The sequence below is a fragment of the Platalea leucorodia genome (genome assembly GCF_965183815.1).
Source record: "Platalea leucorodia genome assembly, chromosome: 1".
Lineage (NCBI taxonomy): Eukaryota > Metazoa > Chordata > Aves > Pelecaniformes > Threskiornithidae > Platalea > Platalea leucorodia.
The window spans coordinates 46,820,517-46,837,625 of record NC_138823.1 but is presented as its reverse complement, the minus strand read 5'-3'; the positions used below and the strand labels follow the sequence as shown (position 1 = coordinate 46,837,625).

The 17,109-nt window shown below is 42.5% G+C and overlaps 1 protein-coding gene across 3 annotated transcripts in view; it reads left to right on the top strand.

Moving 5' to 3' along the window:
* Positions 1-17,109, top strand: part of MAPRE2 (microtubule associated protein RP/EB family member 2) — a 103,092-nt gene that overhangs the window by 16,181 nt on the left and 69,802 nt on the right. For all 3 annotated transcript variants that reach the window (XM_082308060.1, XM_082308057.1, XM_082308059.1), the window contains exon 2: positions 11,209-11,270. Coding sequence is in view for 1 of the 3 variants with exons in the window: in XM_082308057.1 (XP_082164183.1) it covers positions 11,209-11,270 (62 nt within the window). In the remaining 2 variants the exon portion in view is untranslated. The remainder of the gene's footprint in view (positions 1-11,208; positions 11,271-17,109) is intronic.

The following is a 17,109-nucleotide window of genomic DNA, read 5'->3' as shown; positions in this document are numbered from 1 at the left end:
TTTAGTTTGATAAGGTGCCAAACAGTGTCATTTGAGAGCGTTGCAAAGACTTCCAGCTGTCTTGCGTATGCTAACGAAATATCTGGGTGAATTAGAATTTGTCCCTGTGAATATTTCACCAGAAGTGACCTTGCCTGATCTGGTTAATTCAAGCTCAAGTGCAGCTTGTTGCAATCTCCTGACAATATATTTGACCACAACTGCATTTCTCTGAGCATCTAACCCAAAGCTGAAGTGAAGGACTGTATTTGCAGAAGCATAGCAGGGCTCTCCTCTCAGCTGCTTCCCAGCTTGCTGCGGGAGATGCTGCCCTGCTCTGTTGACTCATGTGGAAGGTGTGGCGTGTTTTGACCAGGAATGGAAGGGCGTAAGAGTCGCAGCAGAGTGCTGCAGAGTCTGAGACAGGCCCTGCAGGGAAATCAATCTTATGGGAAAGCGTAGGTTGAATCTTGCATTTTTGCTACGTGAGTTAACAGCAAGCCGACTACCAAAAAGGGAGAGAAATTGGACTTCTACCACAAGCATACATAAACTGCTCATTGGATTGTGAGAAAGAGACCTGCTTTCAGCTGATGTTGGATGCTTCAGCTGCGGATGCTATCCAGCTGCTCATTTGTTCCACAAGTTACTACCTTGATTCTCCTTGGGCATGTTCAGCTCAGTAATGTCTTGTTACAGGGACTTCCAATAGCTGACTAATCTTGCTGAAAAGAGAAGGGCTTTGTTAAATGAGTGCATGCTTGGGAAATAAGGATTTCATTTGCAGAAGTTTTATTTAGAGCCCCAAAATGCATGTTCACCTTTTGCACATGTATTTTATATCTAGCGCTGTTTATTAAAGCAGTTGTGCATGAAAATACCTAATAGTTGCTGTCTTGGGAGTCCTGGATGCAAAGAGAGTAAGTGAGTTTATGCAAGACGGGAGGTGTGCTGAGCGCTCTTTCAGGCTCAGCTGAAGGACACTTTGGTCACTCCAAAGAAAAACAGCTGCTAGGAGGCTGCCACTACAGAAAGTGCCACAGTTTGAAGAAAGCTTATCTAGCAACGTTAACAGGGACTAGGTTGTCTAGGGCAGATTGCAGGTGCCTGAGAAGAAACAGTAAGACTGGTTCTTCTGCACAGGATTTGCTGTACTGGCAGGTTTATGAAAGAGGGAAACAAACAAAAAAGCAAACAGCAAAACTGCCGGAGTTTTGCTTCCCAATCTAAGCTAACAGGCTTTCTCTTCTAGATGTAAAAAACTGGCCAGCATAGAAGTTTAGTCAACTATAAGGGAAATGATGTGCATGTAAATGGCAAATCAATCCAAAGTATCCATTTCTCCAGTTAAGTGGTGACTTTTCTTGCTTAGTTTGGACAGCAAACAGAAAACATAAGTGTCTGGGGAAAGCAGTGAGAGAAGTATCTACACTTAAATTGTGTATACTACTGAAATTGGTTTAGTGCTTCTCCAAATCAGTACTTAAAGGGAGTGTGCTGAAGGAAAAACTTTCTAGAGCAGAATGTTGTGGAAGTTTAAATTCAACCTAGTACTGTAGAATAACTTGGAAACTTCCCAGTTAGCTTTTTTCTAATGAGCAGAAGTGATGTATGTGCCTTCAAGTTAGTGGACTGGTCCACTGTGTTCTGTGGCTCTTTTCTGCAGAACAACGTAAAGAAACAATAATTCCTGTGAGCTGTGTACTGCAGCCTCTTGGAGGAAACACTGCAGATCAAAAATGCAGCCCAGAAAGTTCTGATCTGGTAGACTCCAAATACAAACTATCCTTTCAGAACAAAGCAAGTTAACTTGAGGGGTTGAAGTTTGACAGCCAACCTTTTGAACCCCCTCCTAAATGACTTGCTTTAATTATGTAGTATCATGGGGAACCTAAATGAGGTAACAAGCTGTCACTCTTATCTCACAGACTGGAATGTTTTCCTTCGACTTGAAGTTCACAAGCTGTGATCAGGTGGCAATGTTATTGTAACTGAAGGAGTGAAAGGTATTTATGCAGCTTTCAAATACAGTCCTGCTCTGAAGAACCCCTCAATGACACTCTTTGTTTCCCTTAATGTAAAGTAGACACCCATTTCTAGTTTCCAGTTCTATAAACACTCAAGATCCAAAAAGATCAGTTGGCTCTGTGCTCCCTTTGTCAAATATATATGTTTTGCAATTTTAGCTCTAATTACTTGTGTGGGGTCATTACCACAATGCAAGTGTCCTCAAGCCCCAGTGCATTTTAGCTTTCCCATTTTGCAGTCAGGATGCAAGGTTGCCCCCAGTTTCTGATAGACCTTTTACAAGTGCAGGCTTCCAATCCTTACTGAGAATATAGGTAGCTATTATATTTGTCAGTGAAGTTCTGCTTCTCTTAGTGGTTAGAGCTACTGCCACCTGGGTAGGGTAAGCAAACCAGCACTCACTGTTTTGAAAGATGGATGAATACCAAATAGCATTTCTGTGCCTACTCCCTGAAGGGATCCAATCCTATCAACATACCCAGATCATGTTACCTGTGCCAAACACAGCAATCGCTGACTGATTTCAGTTCAAGTATGTGCAGAAGGGTGTGAAGTGATGCTGTGCCATTCCTCCACCTTGTAGGTGAGGATGGTTGAAGGACTGACTCAAAACATGAGATACTAAAGGGGATCTGTTGCTCAGCAGCTTGGAGAAAGCTTAAAACATGCTCCTACGGAGAGTTTCATGACCACCTGGCTGTGATTATGTCATTGCGACCACCTGACCACTTTTCTCCACTGATTAAGTAATGTAAAAGATTAACATAGTCCTTTCAGCAGAGATTGGCATCCAGGGATGATTGTTGCACTGTGGATCTATGGAAAAGTGACTTTTACATGCCAGCTAGGAAGACTGGGTGGTTGGGATTGATTAGGTGAAAATGAGAGAGGAAAACGCTCAAACTTTTTTGGCTTTTGATTTATGACTCAGAGCATATGTGATGATCTGTGCAGTACAAATGAGGTGATGCTACATGCTTCAATGTATCTTCAGCTGTCATCTGAGCACCTTATCTAATCAGAGGTTCACAGGACACTTCCACAAAATACAGCGTTACAGCTTTCATAGGTTTGTACATCTGTAATTGACTGCAAGTAATCCATTCTGCTCACACAAGAGAGGAGTCCAAGAACTTTATCTGCTTCACCAGTCCTGTAAAGAGCAAAACTTTGTTTTTTAGATTTATATATTGGATATTATGTATTATAAATATATTTATGTATTATATATTTAGATTCTTAAGGACTGAAATAAAAATCAAGATACAAGACTTCAGCTGTTTTTACCATTGCCACAGATACTGGAATTTATCTTTATGTCCTTGTGTTAATCCCATTTTCCTGTTCAGGAACTTGAGGCAGAGAGAAAAATGTGCCAGAACTGTTAAAAGGGCAGAGATGGCAGTCTAATACCCTAACTAGGGCTCTCTTTCCTGGGTAAGGCAAGAAGGCAACAAGCAGCCTGCAGTTATGATACTTTCACACAGAATCATTGGATGCTACATGTTGAAAGAGATCATCTTGTCCAACTGCTGTTCAAAGCCACCCGAAACAGATCAAGTTGCTCAGGAACTTGTTGAGCTCTGAATGTCTCAAAGACATTGAGACTTCCCAGCCTCACTGAACCCAATGTTCAACCACCCTTGTGACGAAAACACTTTTCCTAACATGTAATCGGGATTTGTCCTGTTGAAACTTGCCTCTTGCAATGTCAGTGTGTGCCTTTGAGAAGATCCTGGCTCCATCTTCTCTACACCCTCCCCTTAGGTAGCTGTGGGCTGCAATGATACATCCCCACACACCCTAAGCCTTCTCTTCTTCAGGCTGGACAAACCCAACTCTCTCAGCCTCTTCTGCATCATCTGCTGCAGCTCCTTAACCATCTTGGTATAGTAGACTGGGCTCCAGTATGTCTATCACTGGTTTGTGGCTCCCCAATACACAGGTACTTTACTTTCGCAAGCCCTGAATACAGGGGAATAATTACTGTCCTAGATCTGCAAACCCAGCCCAGTGCAGGGTTATCCTCTATTGCAACGGCATACTGCTGAGTCTTTTCCAACTTGCTGTCCACCAAGACCCCTAGGTCTTTTTTCTCTGAAGTTGGTCTCCAGCTAGCTGGGACCCAGCAAGGTCATTCCCTCCCAGGGGCAAGAATTTGCATACTTGCTTTCCAGGCCTGTCCTTGCCTCTTTCCTAGTCTGAAATAGGTATAAGTAACAAATGTTGCACAGTTTTAGAGATTATTTTTACTTTTTAAAGAAAGCTCCTGAATTCTGTAACTTAGCAAAGATCGCTGGTTGGTAAACTAGACAACTTGCAGGCGTAGCCGTGTGGTCATAGCAGAGCAGTGTGTTAGAACAGAGGGTTGGTAGGAGCATTTATCCCCCTCTATGTGGCCACCTAACTGAGTTTTGCTAATTATTCTCTGCTGTGCTTAATTTTCTTCGTTCACTGTAAAGAGACATCTGAAAAACTAATCCCACAACAGAGGGGGATTCAGCCCATCTAATCTCAGGCACCCTGAGCTACCTGCATTTTTCTCAGTCATATCTAGAAGTGTAAGGGTTACAGTGAAGGATGCCATTTAAATTTAAGTTACTTCTTCAGCTTGAACATCTGTCTTTTAAAGCTCTTAAACCAACTTGTTCTAAATATTTTGCTGGTCCCAAAGCTGGTACGTTTTAGATCCCTGAAGTAGTTCTGAGAGTCCTGCAGTTGCTGTAGCTGCCTGTATAACACTTCTGTGGAAGCTACGCTTGGGCTCTTCCTACCACGCTTGTTTAGCAGGCTTGTTTTCAAAGAACGGCAACCTGAGTAATTCAACATATCATTATGCCATCAGGACTCCTTGTGTTAAAATCCAGGTTTTGCTGTCTTAAAAGAACTTCAGAAAATATGTCTCGGGTCAAAACACAGTCACAGGGTTTGGGGTTTTAACATCTGAATGTATACCTTAATGCTTTTTCCTTTGATCTTCTTTGTAATTGTAAGTTGCTGATTAGCCTATAAAAATTCAGCCAAAAAATTAAGCCTAAAGCTGGGCACAGGAATTGATAAACGTACTGGAAACTTGCAGTGGGTTGACCTGGACCAAAGCAGATGATGCTAGCTGGCCTCCATGTGTCTTTTACCCCTTTCATATTGAAGAGGGAAAAGCTGATATGTGTTCTCCTATAGCTCTGTGTACCCACCAGTTTCCAGGCCATATTTGAAGAGGAGTTCATGTCTGCTTTTAAAGCTTAATATTCCAGCCCACTCAGTGGAGTTGTTCCCTCTACCCGTTTCTGGTCAGCAATACCAGCCTGTCAGTTCCTGCCCTCCCAGTTGTGCCAACCCAGCTGTTGACGGGGCCATGCTGTGTACTGAAACAGGGAACTGCCCCAGATTTATTTTTTTAAATCTGAAAAAAAAAAAAAAGTAACTTTGAAATTAGATCCCTTTCTGAATCTGCTTCAGAGTGGATTGGATTCAAAGCTGTTCAGAAAGACTGAGGGGCAGCCCAGAGATATAAATAAGGAGCGAACAGTTAAGGCTGGAATGCCTTAAGGCAATATTATTGCCAAATTCTTCATAATGTGAAACCTTAGTCAGTGCTGGCTTTTCTTGCCTCACTGTAAAACATACGCATCACCGCAGCATAACCTTATGTTTATAAAGCGGAAAGTATTAAAAAGAAATGTGTTAAGTGATGCTAGTGTATGAAACAAAGCAGGCACCTGACCAACTTTAGTTATTCTTAAACCAAGTGTGTTCAGTAAGGTGGTATAATGCCTACCAGAAAAACACATCAAAATGCATAATACATTAGCGCGTACAGAAGAGCATCAATAGTAAGCTGCAGTCAAATGTGCAAACCACAGACAGGTGCCGAACAAAACTAGTGATTGTATTAGATGTAGAAGCCAACAGATGTAGGCACTGACAATACAAGTAGAACAGATTTTTAGTTAGTGTGAAATTGAAATGCGGACATCAATGAGACTGAACTGAAGTTTAAACAAAAGGATGCCTCAAATAATTGAAGGAAGATGGTTTTCTCAAAAAGGAGCAAAGAGATGAACTTTTTTTGGTTGAAATGGAGCTAAGTGTAATGTGGCAGCCTGCTGATAAATACAAAGAATGGTAAATACACATTCTCATCTGTTCATCCTATTCGGTCTGCCACCTACTGCCTGATATACTGGTTTGGCATTGCTTGTTATGACAAAAAAAAAAAGTTTGCCAAATCTGTCACACTAACTAACTAAAATTATATGAGCTGAGCTCTGTTACACCCTTTTCAAGTTAGAAGATAATTACTGCATCTCAAAATTACTGGGCAGGAGGGCAGGGAAGGCATTTGTTAATAGGAGGAGGGCAGGTAGGTTGCTGCACGAAGGGAGGCGTGACACTGCAGTTGGCTGGAGCTTTGAACCTGGCATTGTCTCCAAGGCACTTGCATCTTGGAAACTCCATTTTACAAAAGATTGAGGAGGGATGGGAGAGAACAACAGAAATGACAGAAGTTGGTTTACTGCTCTATGGGGAGAAAGATCCAGTGGCTTCTCAAGTAGGGTTAGAAGTCTTCCTGAGAAAGGATGCATGTTCTTTCCTACTAAGTTGTTAAGTAGGACATGCTTGGATTTATTTTATATGTAAATGACAAAAAAAAAAAAAGATTGGTTGCTTTGTAAATGAGAGGGAGGGAACAGGGTTTTATAAGAAGTCTCTAGGGCCTTTTTCATGCCAATAGATGACCTGAAACCAGAGCACTGGCAGAGGAGCAGAACCACTGGGACAAAGCCGTGTTTGAAATGGCAAGAGCAAAAGAGGTGGGAAGCTCTGTCGTGTGCTCGGTAGCAACATCTCTCGTTTTCTGGGGCTGCCTTGTGAAGCACTCCAGGTTGAACTAGGGCATTTCTCATGGGTTTGGAGTTGGAGATAATACTAAACTCAGCTCTGTAGCTTGATTTCTTTGCTTTGAGTCTGCATCTTTGTGCCTTCCGTATACCGCTGCAGAACCTGGCCCTGAGTAGGTGCAGGGGACTTACCCAGGAACAGTGAGACAGCATAGGGTTGGGCTGTTAGTTAACAGTAAGTTGAGAAATCTGCTGAACTGCTATGTGTATGGGGGGGTTTGTTTTGGTTTTTGTGATTCATGCACAGCTCATAAAAACAGCAGTTCTTTCATTTGACAGTGGAAGCCTTGATCTTTCAGTTCATCTTTTCAACAGGAAAGCATATGTAAATAGTGATATACACTGTTTTCTGATTTACACTCCAAGTTTGTCCATTTCTGTAATTTGTCAAGCTATTCTCCACTCAGTAAATGCCTGGATAGCAGCCACGACGGGTTTTCTTGAATTCTTTGAGTTGCTAAAAATAAGTTGGTTTTGAAGTTGTTTTCTATAACCACTGAGGATATTTGAAGCAATAATAGATGACTGTCAGCCTATATTACAAATTGTTTTCATGTAACATCACATTCCCAGCCCTTGGCAGCAGGGAGGAAAAAAGACCTGTGCAGTATAGTAGAAAGCATCTAGTCCACTGAGACACAGTAGCAGAAGACAGGGCTCTGTGCCCACACAGGACATACAGCCCCCTGCAACGAAGTTTTGAAAATATGTCGTCAAATGTACTAGAAGACGTTTGATTTAAATCGCCTTAATAACATTCTGTCCTAACTTTTCCTCCTTGGTCCTTCAAACTAACAGCTATGGGTACTGCTTTTCATAGTAGGACTATATGATGTGTTTCTAGAAGTTGTTGTATCTTGTTTTCTGTAGATTGCCTTTGATTTACTGTCTTTTTTCACTTAGTTGCTTGGCTTTTAGCTTGCTTTCTCATATCTCTCTTGCTCAATCCTTATTTTGTTTGGGTTTTTTCTTTTTTCAGACAGTATTCATTCAGAATTAAATCAATGTTTTACAGCATTCCAAGGGATATTGTCATAGAAGCCCCTTCTGTGTCAGTTTGTGTGAATGGGTTCAACAGGTAACTGAGTTTGTGGGTGTAGCAATAGCTACCAGAAAACAAGCTCACAAGGAGGAAAAGTATGCACTGAGAGGGAGCAGGTGAAAGCCTCCCAAGACCAGGTAAACCCTGAAGAACAGTGGTCTACTGAACATCCCAAGATCCCATAAACTCCAAGCAGTCTGCCAAACCCATCCCAGGACACCGCCAGCACACACTAGGATCAGTGGCAGGTTGTGTAACTCGACTGCATCTGAGAAAGTGGCAAGCGTAGGCTACAGGGCTGTAGCCTGGCAAAGCAAGGGACCCCCTGAGGGACTTTTTGAACCCCTAACTGGAAACCAGTGGCCCACCAGTCCAACCCCCTGTGGCTGGGCTTGGCTTCCTGACTGTTGCTCCAGCAGGGTGACATGAGTTGTTGCAGGAGTGGACCGTAGGAGGGAGATAACTGAATGCACTGTCTGAATAGTCAGCGGCTGTAGGTAAAATCTACCCAATTCTGTTAATAACATTGTTCTAGTAAATATTGGCCTGTTTCCCCCAGCATAATCCCCCTATCAGGGGAACAGGTAGTATAATACAGGGAACTTGCAGCTATGTGTAACTTTAAAACATTGAACAAATCATAATTTCCTGTCTTGAAAAATGCATAATCCTTTTTTCTTACCTGTTTCACTATGTGGGGTTTTCTGAGATTCCTCTTTAAATTGTTGTTAAAGAAATATTTTTTCCCTGTTTTAAGGTCTTTTCCATTTTCCAGGTCCTCTAGATCTGTATCCTCTTGCTTTTTACCCCTTGATCTTTTTCCTATGTTTACCAGTGTGGAAGGAGTAAGTTCTTTAAATGTCTTTGTAGGTGACTCTTTAGGAGATAGGAACCTATTTTAAAACCAGCGCAGCCTCTCTGTGTTGGGGGATTCTGACGAATTTAATTGCGCTCGCTGGTTTATGTAGAGCGGTGATAGGATGCCAGTGCCTGCAGCTGAGAGCTGTGCATGGCCTGGCATGTAGTGGGAGGGAACATGGCATCCTTTTCTCCCCCTTGTTTTCATTGCACACTTTTATCCCTCCACCCTTCCAAAGAAGACTCAAGCTCCCCATCGTTACCTTCCTCACACCCACTAACTAGGACCTCTACTGCATTCCTTTGACCACCTAAATTAAATTCCACCTTAATGATCCGGTGCTTCCTACCACTCCCTTGCCTGGGTGCTGCTCCGGCATCTCAAGCCAGAAGTACAGGTCGAGGTGTTGGCATGGCTTACGGAGCAGGTGGAGACCTGGCAGCGCTACTGCACACAGCAGCAAGTGCCAATTATCTCATCTGGCCCCAGCCATCGCACTGCTCTCTGTAGCTCGGTAAGTACCTGTATGCAGGCAAAAAGGCAGGAGCTGTTGTTGAGATATATGTACAGGTCAAACCAAAGAGGTACATCATCTTCAGTTTTCAAGTTTTAAGAACCTCTGCTGTGAGGACTTCTGTTTTTTCTTTAAGACTATACAAATGAAGTTCAATGTGGTGGTGCTATTCAAATCACTCCCAAACCGAGGTCTGCTTACTGAAGACAATGAAATAGTCAACTCCGTCTTCAATATGCCATAAATATCACTCTTTTCAGAAAGTATAGTGTAGAAAATGTTCCATCAGCAAATTAAGTCTCACATTTCTAAGGAAATCGCCATGTCTCTCCACTCCTGTTGACTGTTAGACATTCTGGTCAACACCTTCTGGTGTGAGATTACTTCTTCTAACCATAGTCTTAAAAGTGTCCCATCCTTATAAGTTATTGGAGTAGTGCTGTTAGATCCCAGCTTAAGTTCAGGGGGCTCTGCTTGAGCAAAAGCCAACATACCATGATGGATTTGCTGTTCCTTTGCCAGTAGGATGCCTGAGGTTTGTCAGCTGTGCTGGAATTACTTTCCACATTAAACAAATGGAGGGAAAAAAGAGGACATTGAAAAGCAAAGCTTAAGAGGCTTGGAGAGATTCAAAGAAATGAAACAATAACATGTTTAATAGCTAATTCCCATTCTGGTTTGGCTTTAAGGTAGCTTCAGCCTTCCAGTCTGCTAGCAGCCTTCCTAAGTTCTCTGCCAGGATGAGTCACAGCTCCTGGAGCTGGGATCCAGTCCTTTAGACAAGCCATCTTTAAAGGTCTGTTTACCTTTCCCAGATGATAATGATTTGCAGTGAGAATTCCTTTGTTTTCCTGCTCTTACAACAGGGTTTATGATGAATATAAATTCACCTGTGAGAGGTTCTTGCATCCCTCTGTCCTGATTCAATCCAAGCCCTGCTGGGATCCTATTTGGTGTAGTTTTGCGGTGTTGTGCAGAGATAGATGCCTTTGGAATACACCTCCCTGCTGGGCTGTCTCAACTAGTTGACTAGGAATGCAAAACAAGCAATAACCAGGGCCCTGGTCTGACTGTAAACCATTATTTACCTGTTAGGAATGATGTTTCCTGCTGACTGAGAAGGCGAATTAAGAAACTTAGCCACGTAGCCTGAGTGCGTAATTCATGGCATAAATTGAAACCATATATAGCTGATCCTGCTTATGTTTCTGTAGCCTGTAATATAGCCCTTCAGAGAATGGATGTGAGGACAAATCTAGCAATTGTAGGTGATCGCATCTAGGAACACAGAAGGGAATGGGCCTTAATGTGGCTGCTACAAGTGGGCAGCATCATGACTTCATCGCTAAGTGAAACACTGCAGAGGATCGCCAAGTGTTTTTGTGTTGTATTGGCAAAAACATAGTTGTTGGGTATCAGTTCATGAGTTTCTCAGTAGTAGATTTTTTTTTTTTCCTCTGAAAAGCTGTTTGGGCAAGTGCAGCAAGGCCCCAGTTGCACGACACAACGGTCATAACTGATTGCCTGTGCTCCAAAGAAGCCTGGTCAGATGAAGAAACAGCAATGTGCCTGGCAATTATGAATAAACTCTGAATGTAGCACTGCATAAGGGACCTCATAGATTTGCTACTATATCAGGGGGACATCTGATTGTTGTGCAGATGTGTTAGACACTGAACCATTGTGAACACAGCTGAATTAGGGTATTGTAATGAAGGACTTCTCCTCTTGTTTCATTTTTAGCATACAGCTATTGCATCACTGCCCAACCGATACAGACAAAGACCATTCACTGAATCTCTTTTTTTTTTTTTTTTTTTTTTTTTCTCCTCTCCTGTTTGCTTGTTGAACTAAAGGTTTCCATGTTTGGTTTTTTTTTTCCCAGTACCAAATTGCTGCAAGGAATAGTTCAAGCCGGCAACCAGGGAAAGTGTTTGGATGCTCAAAGTAAGTATGCTTGTGTTTGTGTTTGTTACAGTGCTAGCGACTGAGAAAGTACCCAAGAACTTGTGTTTGATGTCTGTAGGGCAGTAGCTGGATAAGTTTGGTATCCATAATAAGTGATATTCCTTTGCAACATCTTTGTTTAATTAATAGATTGAAGTAATCAGGAATTATTCATTCAAGAAACAGAACCGATGAAAGCTAAACTAGATGCCACAGACTTTTTGGATACGATTTGTTTTTTTGACTGGAGTAAGAAGGAAATGCTGGCAGAAAAGAATAAAAAAAAAGGAAAACTAAAGGTGTGCAATGAATCTGACTTCTCTGTCCCATTCTGTTTGGGAGCTTTGAGAAATTGTATTCTTGCTTTTGTTACATGTCAGCTCTTCTGCACATTATTAGTGCTGCCTTCATAATGTTAAGTGGAAAAACAGTAAACTACACGAAACCCCACTCTACAGGGTTAGTAATTAATGTCAGATAGAATGTGTAACGTGCTGTCCCTTTTTTAATCCTCAACTACGGGAGTTTAAATCGCATCCCACCCGAGCTGGATATTAATTTAAACTGTCTAGCCTCCAGCTTGGCATCTGTGAAATCCGCGCAGGGAGTCAGCTGGGAAGAGTGGCGAGATCAAGGATACCAGGAGACAGGAGGCCCACAAGGTGGCAATGTTTAGAAAGCCTTCGGAAAGGATGCGCCTGCAACAGATCTGGGCTGCCTGCCCTTGCCGTCGCTTGCTCCTCTTGTGTCATTGCTGCGTCTGTGCTATTAAACGAGAAATCTTCACTGTTGCCAAAATGGAGTACATGATACCCGGTAATAAACCTCCTATTTGAACAGATTCACTATTGACAGTGCTCACGGTGCTGTGCTGAATACCGTATGTGCCTTTTCCCTTGGCAAGGAACGTGCTGCAGCATTAGTGGTTTGCAATACGGCTTGGGGTTTCTTTATTCATAGCTAGTGCTGAAAATATGTGTAGCACTGAAATGGTGCTAGGGCTGTGTAATGAAGAACGTTCATTTTAAAACATACCACTGCATTTCTGCTAATGCTTGAAAAGCTGTTACAGTGTATAAATGCTAACTTTGGATGTAGGGGGCATCTCAGTTTGTGGTGATACTTTGTGCTTTGTAGTTAAAAGTAAAAACGTTTGTCTGAGCTATTTTAAAGACTTGTTTCGCAACGACACGAGGAAATTGCTCCAAGTTATTTAATGCCCTGAAAAAAACTTAAATATGTTTGCAGAAAGATTTCTCTAGGTACACGAGACATGAGAAATTATTCAGGGTAGGTTCTATGGGAAATACAAGAATTGCCTGTGTTCACTGGCACAGACCCAGGTAAGGAAAAGAGACTGACGCTGGGATAGGGAGAGTTAAATGAGGAGCCACAGAGTTCAGATTCATCAGGTTGCGAGAGAAGAGTTACTTTCACAGCAATTAGAAGATATGCAGGGCTCAAGCATACCTGGAGATTCTCAGGAGAAGAACAGTCTATAATTTAGAGCTGAAGGAGGCTTGTATGCTTCAAGGATGAAGCAATAGCTCTAGACTAGAGGAGGCATCTGAGAGCAAGAACTAGGAAAATGTGAAGTCCTCCCGCTGTGGATGCACTCCTGCCCCTGAAGGTGTTGCAGAGGGAAGTGCAGCGGGGCAGTGCCCTGTGCTGAGCCACGGTGGGTTTCATCCATTCCCTTCTACTCTTGCACGGAGTAGGTGCCGCTGCTTAAAGTCAAGCTTCGTCGTTGTGGTTATACTGGCATTGTCACAAGTATTTTTGAAACAACAGGAAATCTAAAGAAAACTGCAAGCATTGAGATAGTGCGCAGCTACCAAATGGACATTTATAAAAGCAGACTGCATCCTACCTGTCTAATAGAAACTTATCTGACACGTGCAGATTTCCTGCAGTGCGTAACCCTCTCCGTGAAGCAACAGACAGCTTTCCAGCGTATTCCCTGTGGATTGCTGCTTACTGCGTAGCCTTTCCTCTCCAAATCCCTTAGTCCTTATGGCCTATTATATGTCAAAATAAAGATCTAGCTATCAGTCTTCTAATACCAGAGACTCATTATATTGCTAGAGAATTAGCTGAGCTATTACAATTGCAAAAGCCAAATCCATGTAACATGCTATTGTGTACCAGTCTTCACTCGGGAAACCTTCACATCGGGTTTCAGTGCCTTTGAGCCTGACAAATGGGTGTATTTTTTCATGGAGTTAAGTTATATGGACAACAACATGAGAGATGGATGTTGGAACATCCAAGGAATTTTATAGTTCTCACATCAGGTGCTCTCGTGTGCAAGATGCAGATAAGGGAGCTTTTGGCAGTTACAATTTCTTGCTTGATGTATTATCACTAAAACATTTATAATACACTTCAACATTAGAAAGCAAATCTGGATTCTGCTGGAACATTAGCTCAGGAATTACCTGTTATATTTCAGTAATCTTGAGATAGGGGAGGAGAAAGAAAATATATTAAAAATACATATATACACATATATATAAAGTATGTTTGTATGATGAACTACCAATTTATGGAGTGTTCAGGGGAGATCTGAACAAAACGGCTGTATGAGCTTTTCTCTTCCCTGCACAGAAACAAATGTTTTCTGGTCATTCATGCCAAAGGTGCATATAGTTACTTAAACTGGGCAGACTAAAGGAGGGTTTGCCCTCACTTCTTTCTCCCTACCTACCAGCACTGGTGCGGAATAGAATACTACTTCTAGATAAGTGCACTTTGTTTTCCACTCAGTTCCCCACTGGATGTTTCCCCAAACTGGTCCCCATAATGTCCACCAAAGAAGACCTGACTTCCATAAGGGCTGCTTTGTACCTTCAGCCAAAAGACTGAAGAAGTATGAAACAGGTGAACTTCTGGGCTGAGCAGAGTGCTTCGTAAGCATTTTCATTCTGTGGAAACACCACAAGGTCCCCCAAAATGTAGTGGAAGACATCTGTTTAGGAGTCAGTCCTGCACAGGACACAGCTGCTTTATAGTTGGTTTCGATCCAACATGGGAAAACTGGAGACCTAAATCCTGAACCTAAGAGAACAAAGTTAACCGAAGTGGAATGTTTGTTTATGGCTGCATGCTCACCAGCCCCGTTCCCTTCTTAACTTAGGAATTGGGTAGCTTGGATAGCCTTTTATGGTGTTGTCTGAAAATATTCTGAACTTTGGGGTGATATTTATTTTTTCATTGCCCAATACCAAAAATTATCCCACAGGAGCTCAGCAAAGTGGCTGACTCATCAGGAACATAACTTTTGCTTTTCAAAAAGATAACGTGTGGTTTTGTTCAGAGTTAATAATGAGAGCCTTTCCAACGCAGAAGCTGTCAACAGCACTGACATACATTCACAGTTACAAAAACACATAGCCTTGTGGTTGGGGGTTTTATTAAATAGAAACCTCATTTTCTACTGTAATGAGGAAAAGGCACTGTTTTCATGCCACTAGTACCTTTTGTGCTCAAAATGTTACAGAAGCCTTTTTTTCATTTTATACACAATATGACTGTTCAGAGGTTACAAAATGTTGCTACTTTGTGCCATGACTGTTGAAGCCATGACAATATACAATAATACAAAAAAAAAGAATGATACCCTTATTTCTAGTAGTCTTTTGTTGCCTTCTGCATTTTGCCTATCAATAGCGCTTCATTTAAAAGTTGGAGAATGTTTATTAAAGGGTGATTCAAGTAATGATTTGAGTTTTGCTTCAGCAGCAAAAAAAATCCTTTTTTTTTTTTTAAGGACCTTTAAAAAAAATTATTCCTTGTCAAATAACATCAACAATTTGTAGTGCATCCAGATGGTATAAAAATAACTGTCATTTTTCAAAGCAGTTTCTAGATTTTATAAATATAATCTTGCAAATGTGCGCAGGACCTACCCTGATTCTGTGCAGTCATCCCGAGTCTGCCGCCAGGCTGGATCTGTTAGGAAAACAGAGGATCTTTTTCTAGTAGTCTGTGTCTTGCTAGTCTGTTTGCAATACTGACTGCGAGTGTGATCACTTGCTGATCACTTTAATGTCCAGAAGGTGCTAACAGCAAAGTGGTAAGTAGCCCTGGACTTCATCTAGGGAAGTAAAGGCGAAGGGAGGAGAGGGGGAGAAAGGGAGGCAGATGGAGGAGTGTAAAGGGGAGATGGGAAGAGAAGGTTGGGCTGGCACAGTGGTGGCTGCGCACAGCGGTGACCCCCAAGTGCTGCTGAGGAATAGGACAAAGAACTGAGCTGCAACCAAAATGCCATTGTGGGTGTGGTGGGAGGCACGTGGAGCTCAGAGTGCCATGGCCATGTTCCCATCTGTACTTTCTTCTCTGTGAAGTACACGTGTCCCTGTTCCGTGGTGTGGTAGGCGCTGCGTGGCTTACCCGGCCTCCTCTCCGATGCTGCTGCTAAAGTCTGTACCTGCACATCAGGCGCTGGGGTGCTGAGCTGCGGTGCTCAGGGCCTCCAGCAGCAGGGTAAAATCCAGGGGGTGGACAGACTCCCAGTAACCCACCGTGCCTGCTAGGAGCCCAAGAGTAAGGAAAGGCTTAAAAGAGCTAATTCAAATATTGCACTTATTTTTAAGGAGGGTTTTTTGGTTGTTGCTGTCTCTTGTGGTTTTGTTTTTTGTTTTATTTTTTCTTAATTCAAGTATCAGCATTTTCCAATATTTCTCCGCAATCACTGGGGATGGAAACTTTGGTTTTCATTAGCTGACTGCTGAGATTGTTATATAATTAAGTTGCTCCATGATCTGCAGCTTCCAGAAAATCACCCTATATACTGAGTCACAGTAAAGCGTGAATCGCTGGCGGCGCACAGCACGCTAGTGAGGTCAGGTGGAAGCAATGTGCATTTCATTTTATAAGTTGTCCTTACAGTAAAAATGTTGCTTATAATAATGGCTTCTTAGAGACTCGTTTAGCCTCAGGTAGGGTGTAGGAAGGCCACTGTTGTTTGCACTGCTTTTGCGTTTACAATACGAAGTGGCGAAATTAGAGGTTTTCAGTGTCTTGGGACCTAGTAATTGTCCTTGATACATTTCCTGTTGTTAACTCAGGGCTTGCACTCAAGCCCAAATCTTGTAATCATCTGTATCGTTTTGCACGTTTGTTCCTACCTGAGCCTGGAGTAGGCACGGACACAGGCACGTGGTGGGAGGCGCTTACGCATGGGCAAAGTCGATGGCAGCTGGCTTGAGCCTTAAGAGCCTCAGCTGGAGGCCTGCCACCAAAGTCTGCACAGCTGTAGCCCCTGTTAAAAATCCTCTCTGAGTGATCAGATAGGCCAGGTACATGTCATGGTTACCATTTAGTGTGGGGAGCAGCAGTTTTACTTCGCTATGAATACCCATTCCTCATAGAAGGAAGCTGCCGGTGCCCCCGCATTAAGGTTTATGCAGTGGCTTCCATTAGAGCTTCATCCTCTTATACGAGGCCTGGATTTGGCTCACCGCTAATGACCTGAGCCGCCTGCATGGGATAAACACCTTCTGAGCAGCACTATAGGAAGCACCCTTACATTGTATTGTACATTCTAAAAAGAGTAACCAGTCCTTGTCTTGTGTCTGTATAAAAGAACGATATTGACGGCGCACAAGTATTTTCAGACTTGGTCTGATTTCATAGCTAGGATCGTTTTTGTCTAATATAAGAGGCTTCGTGTAATCACTCTCTTAAATCTACAGCTTATGTTTGACAAGTGGGTCATTGGTTAATGGAAGCAAGTAAATCCAGCTGTTTATCTTTTCAGTAAGATCATGCACTTTCTGTATGCTCTTGTCTGCTCGGAATGGAGATGTGTACATTTTTAATGGCACCCCCTCTATTT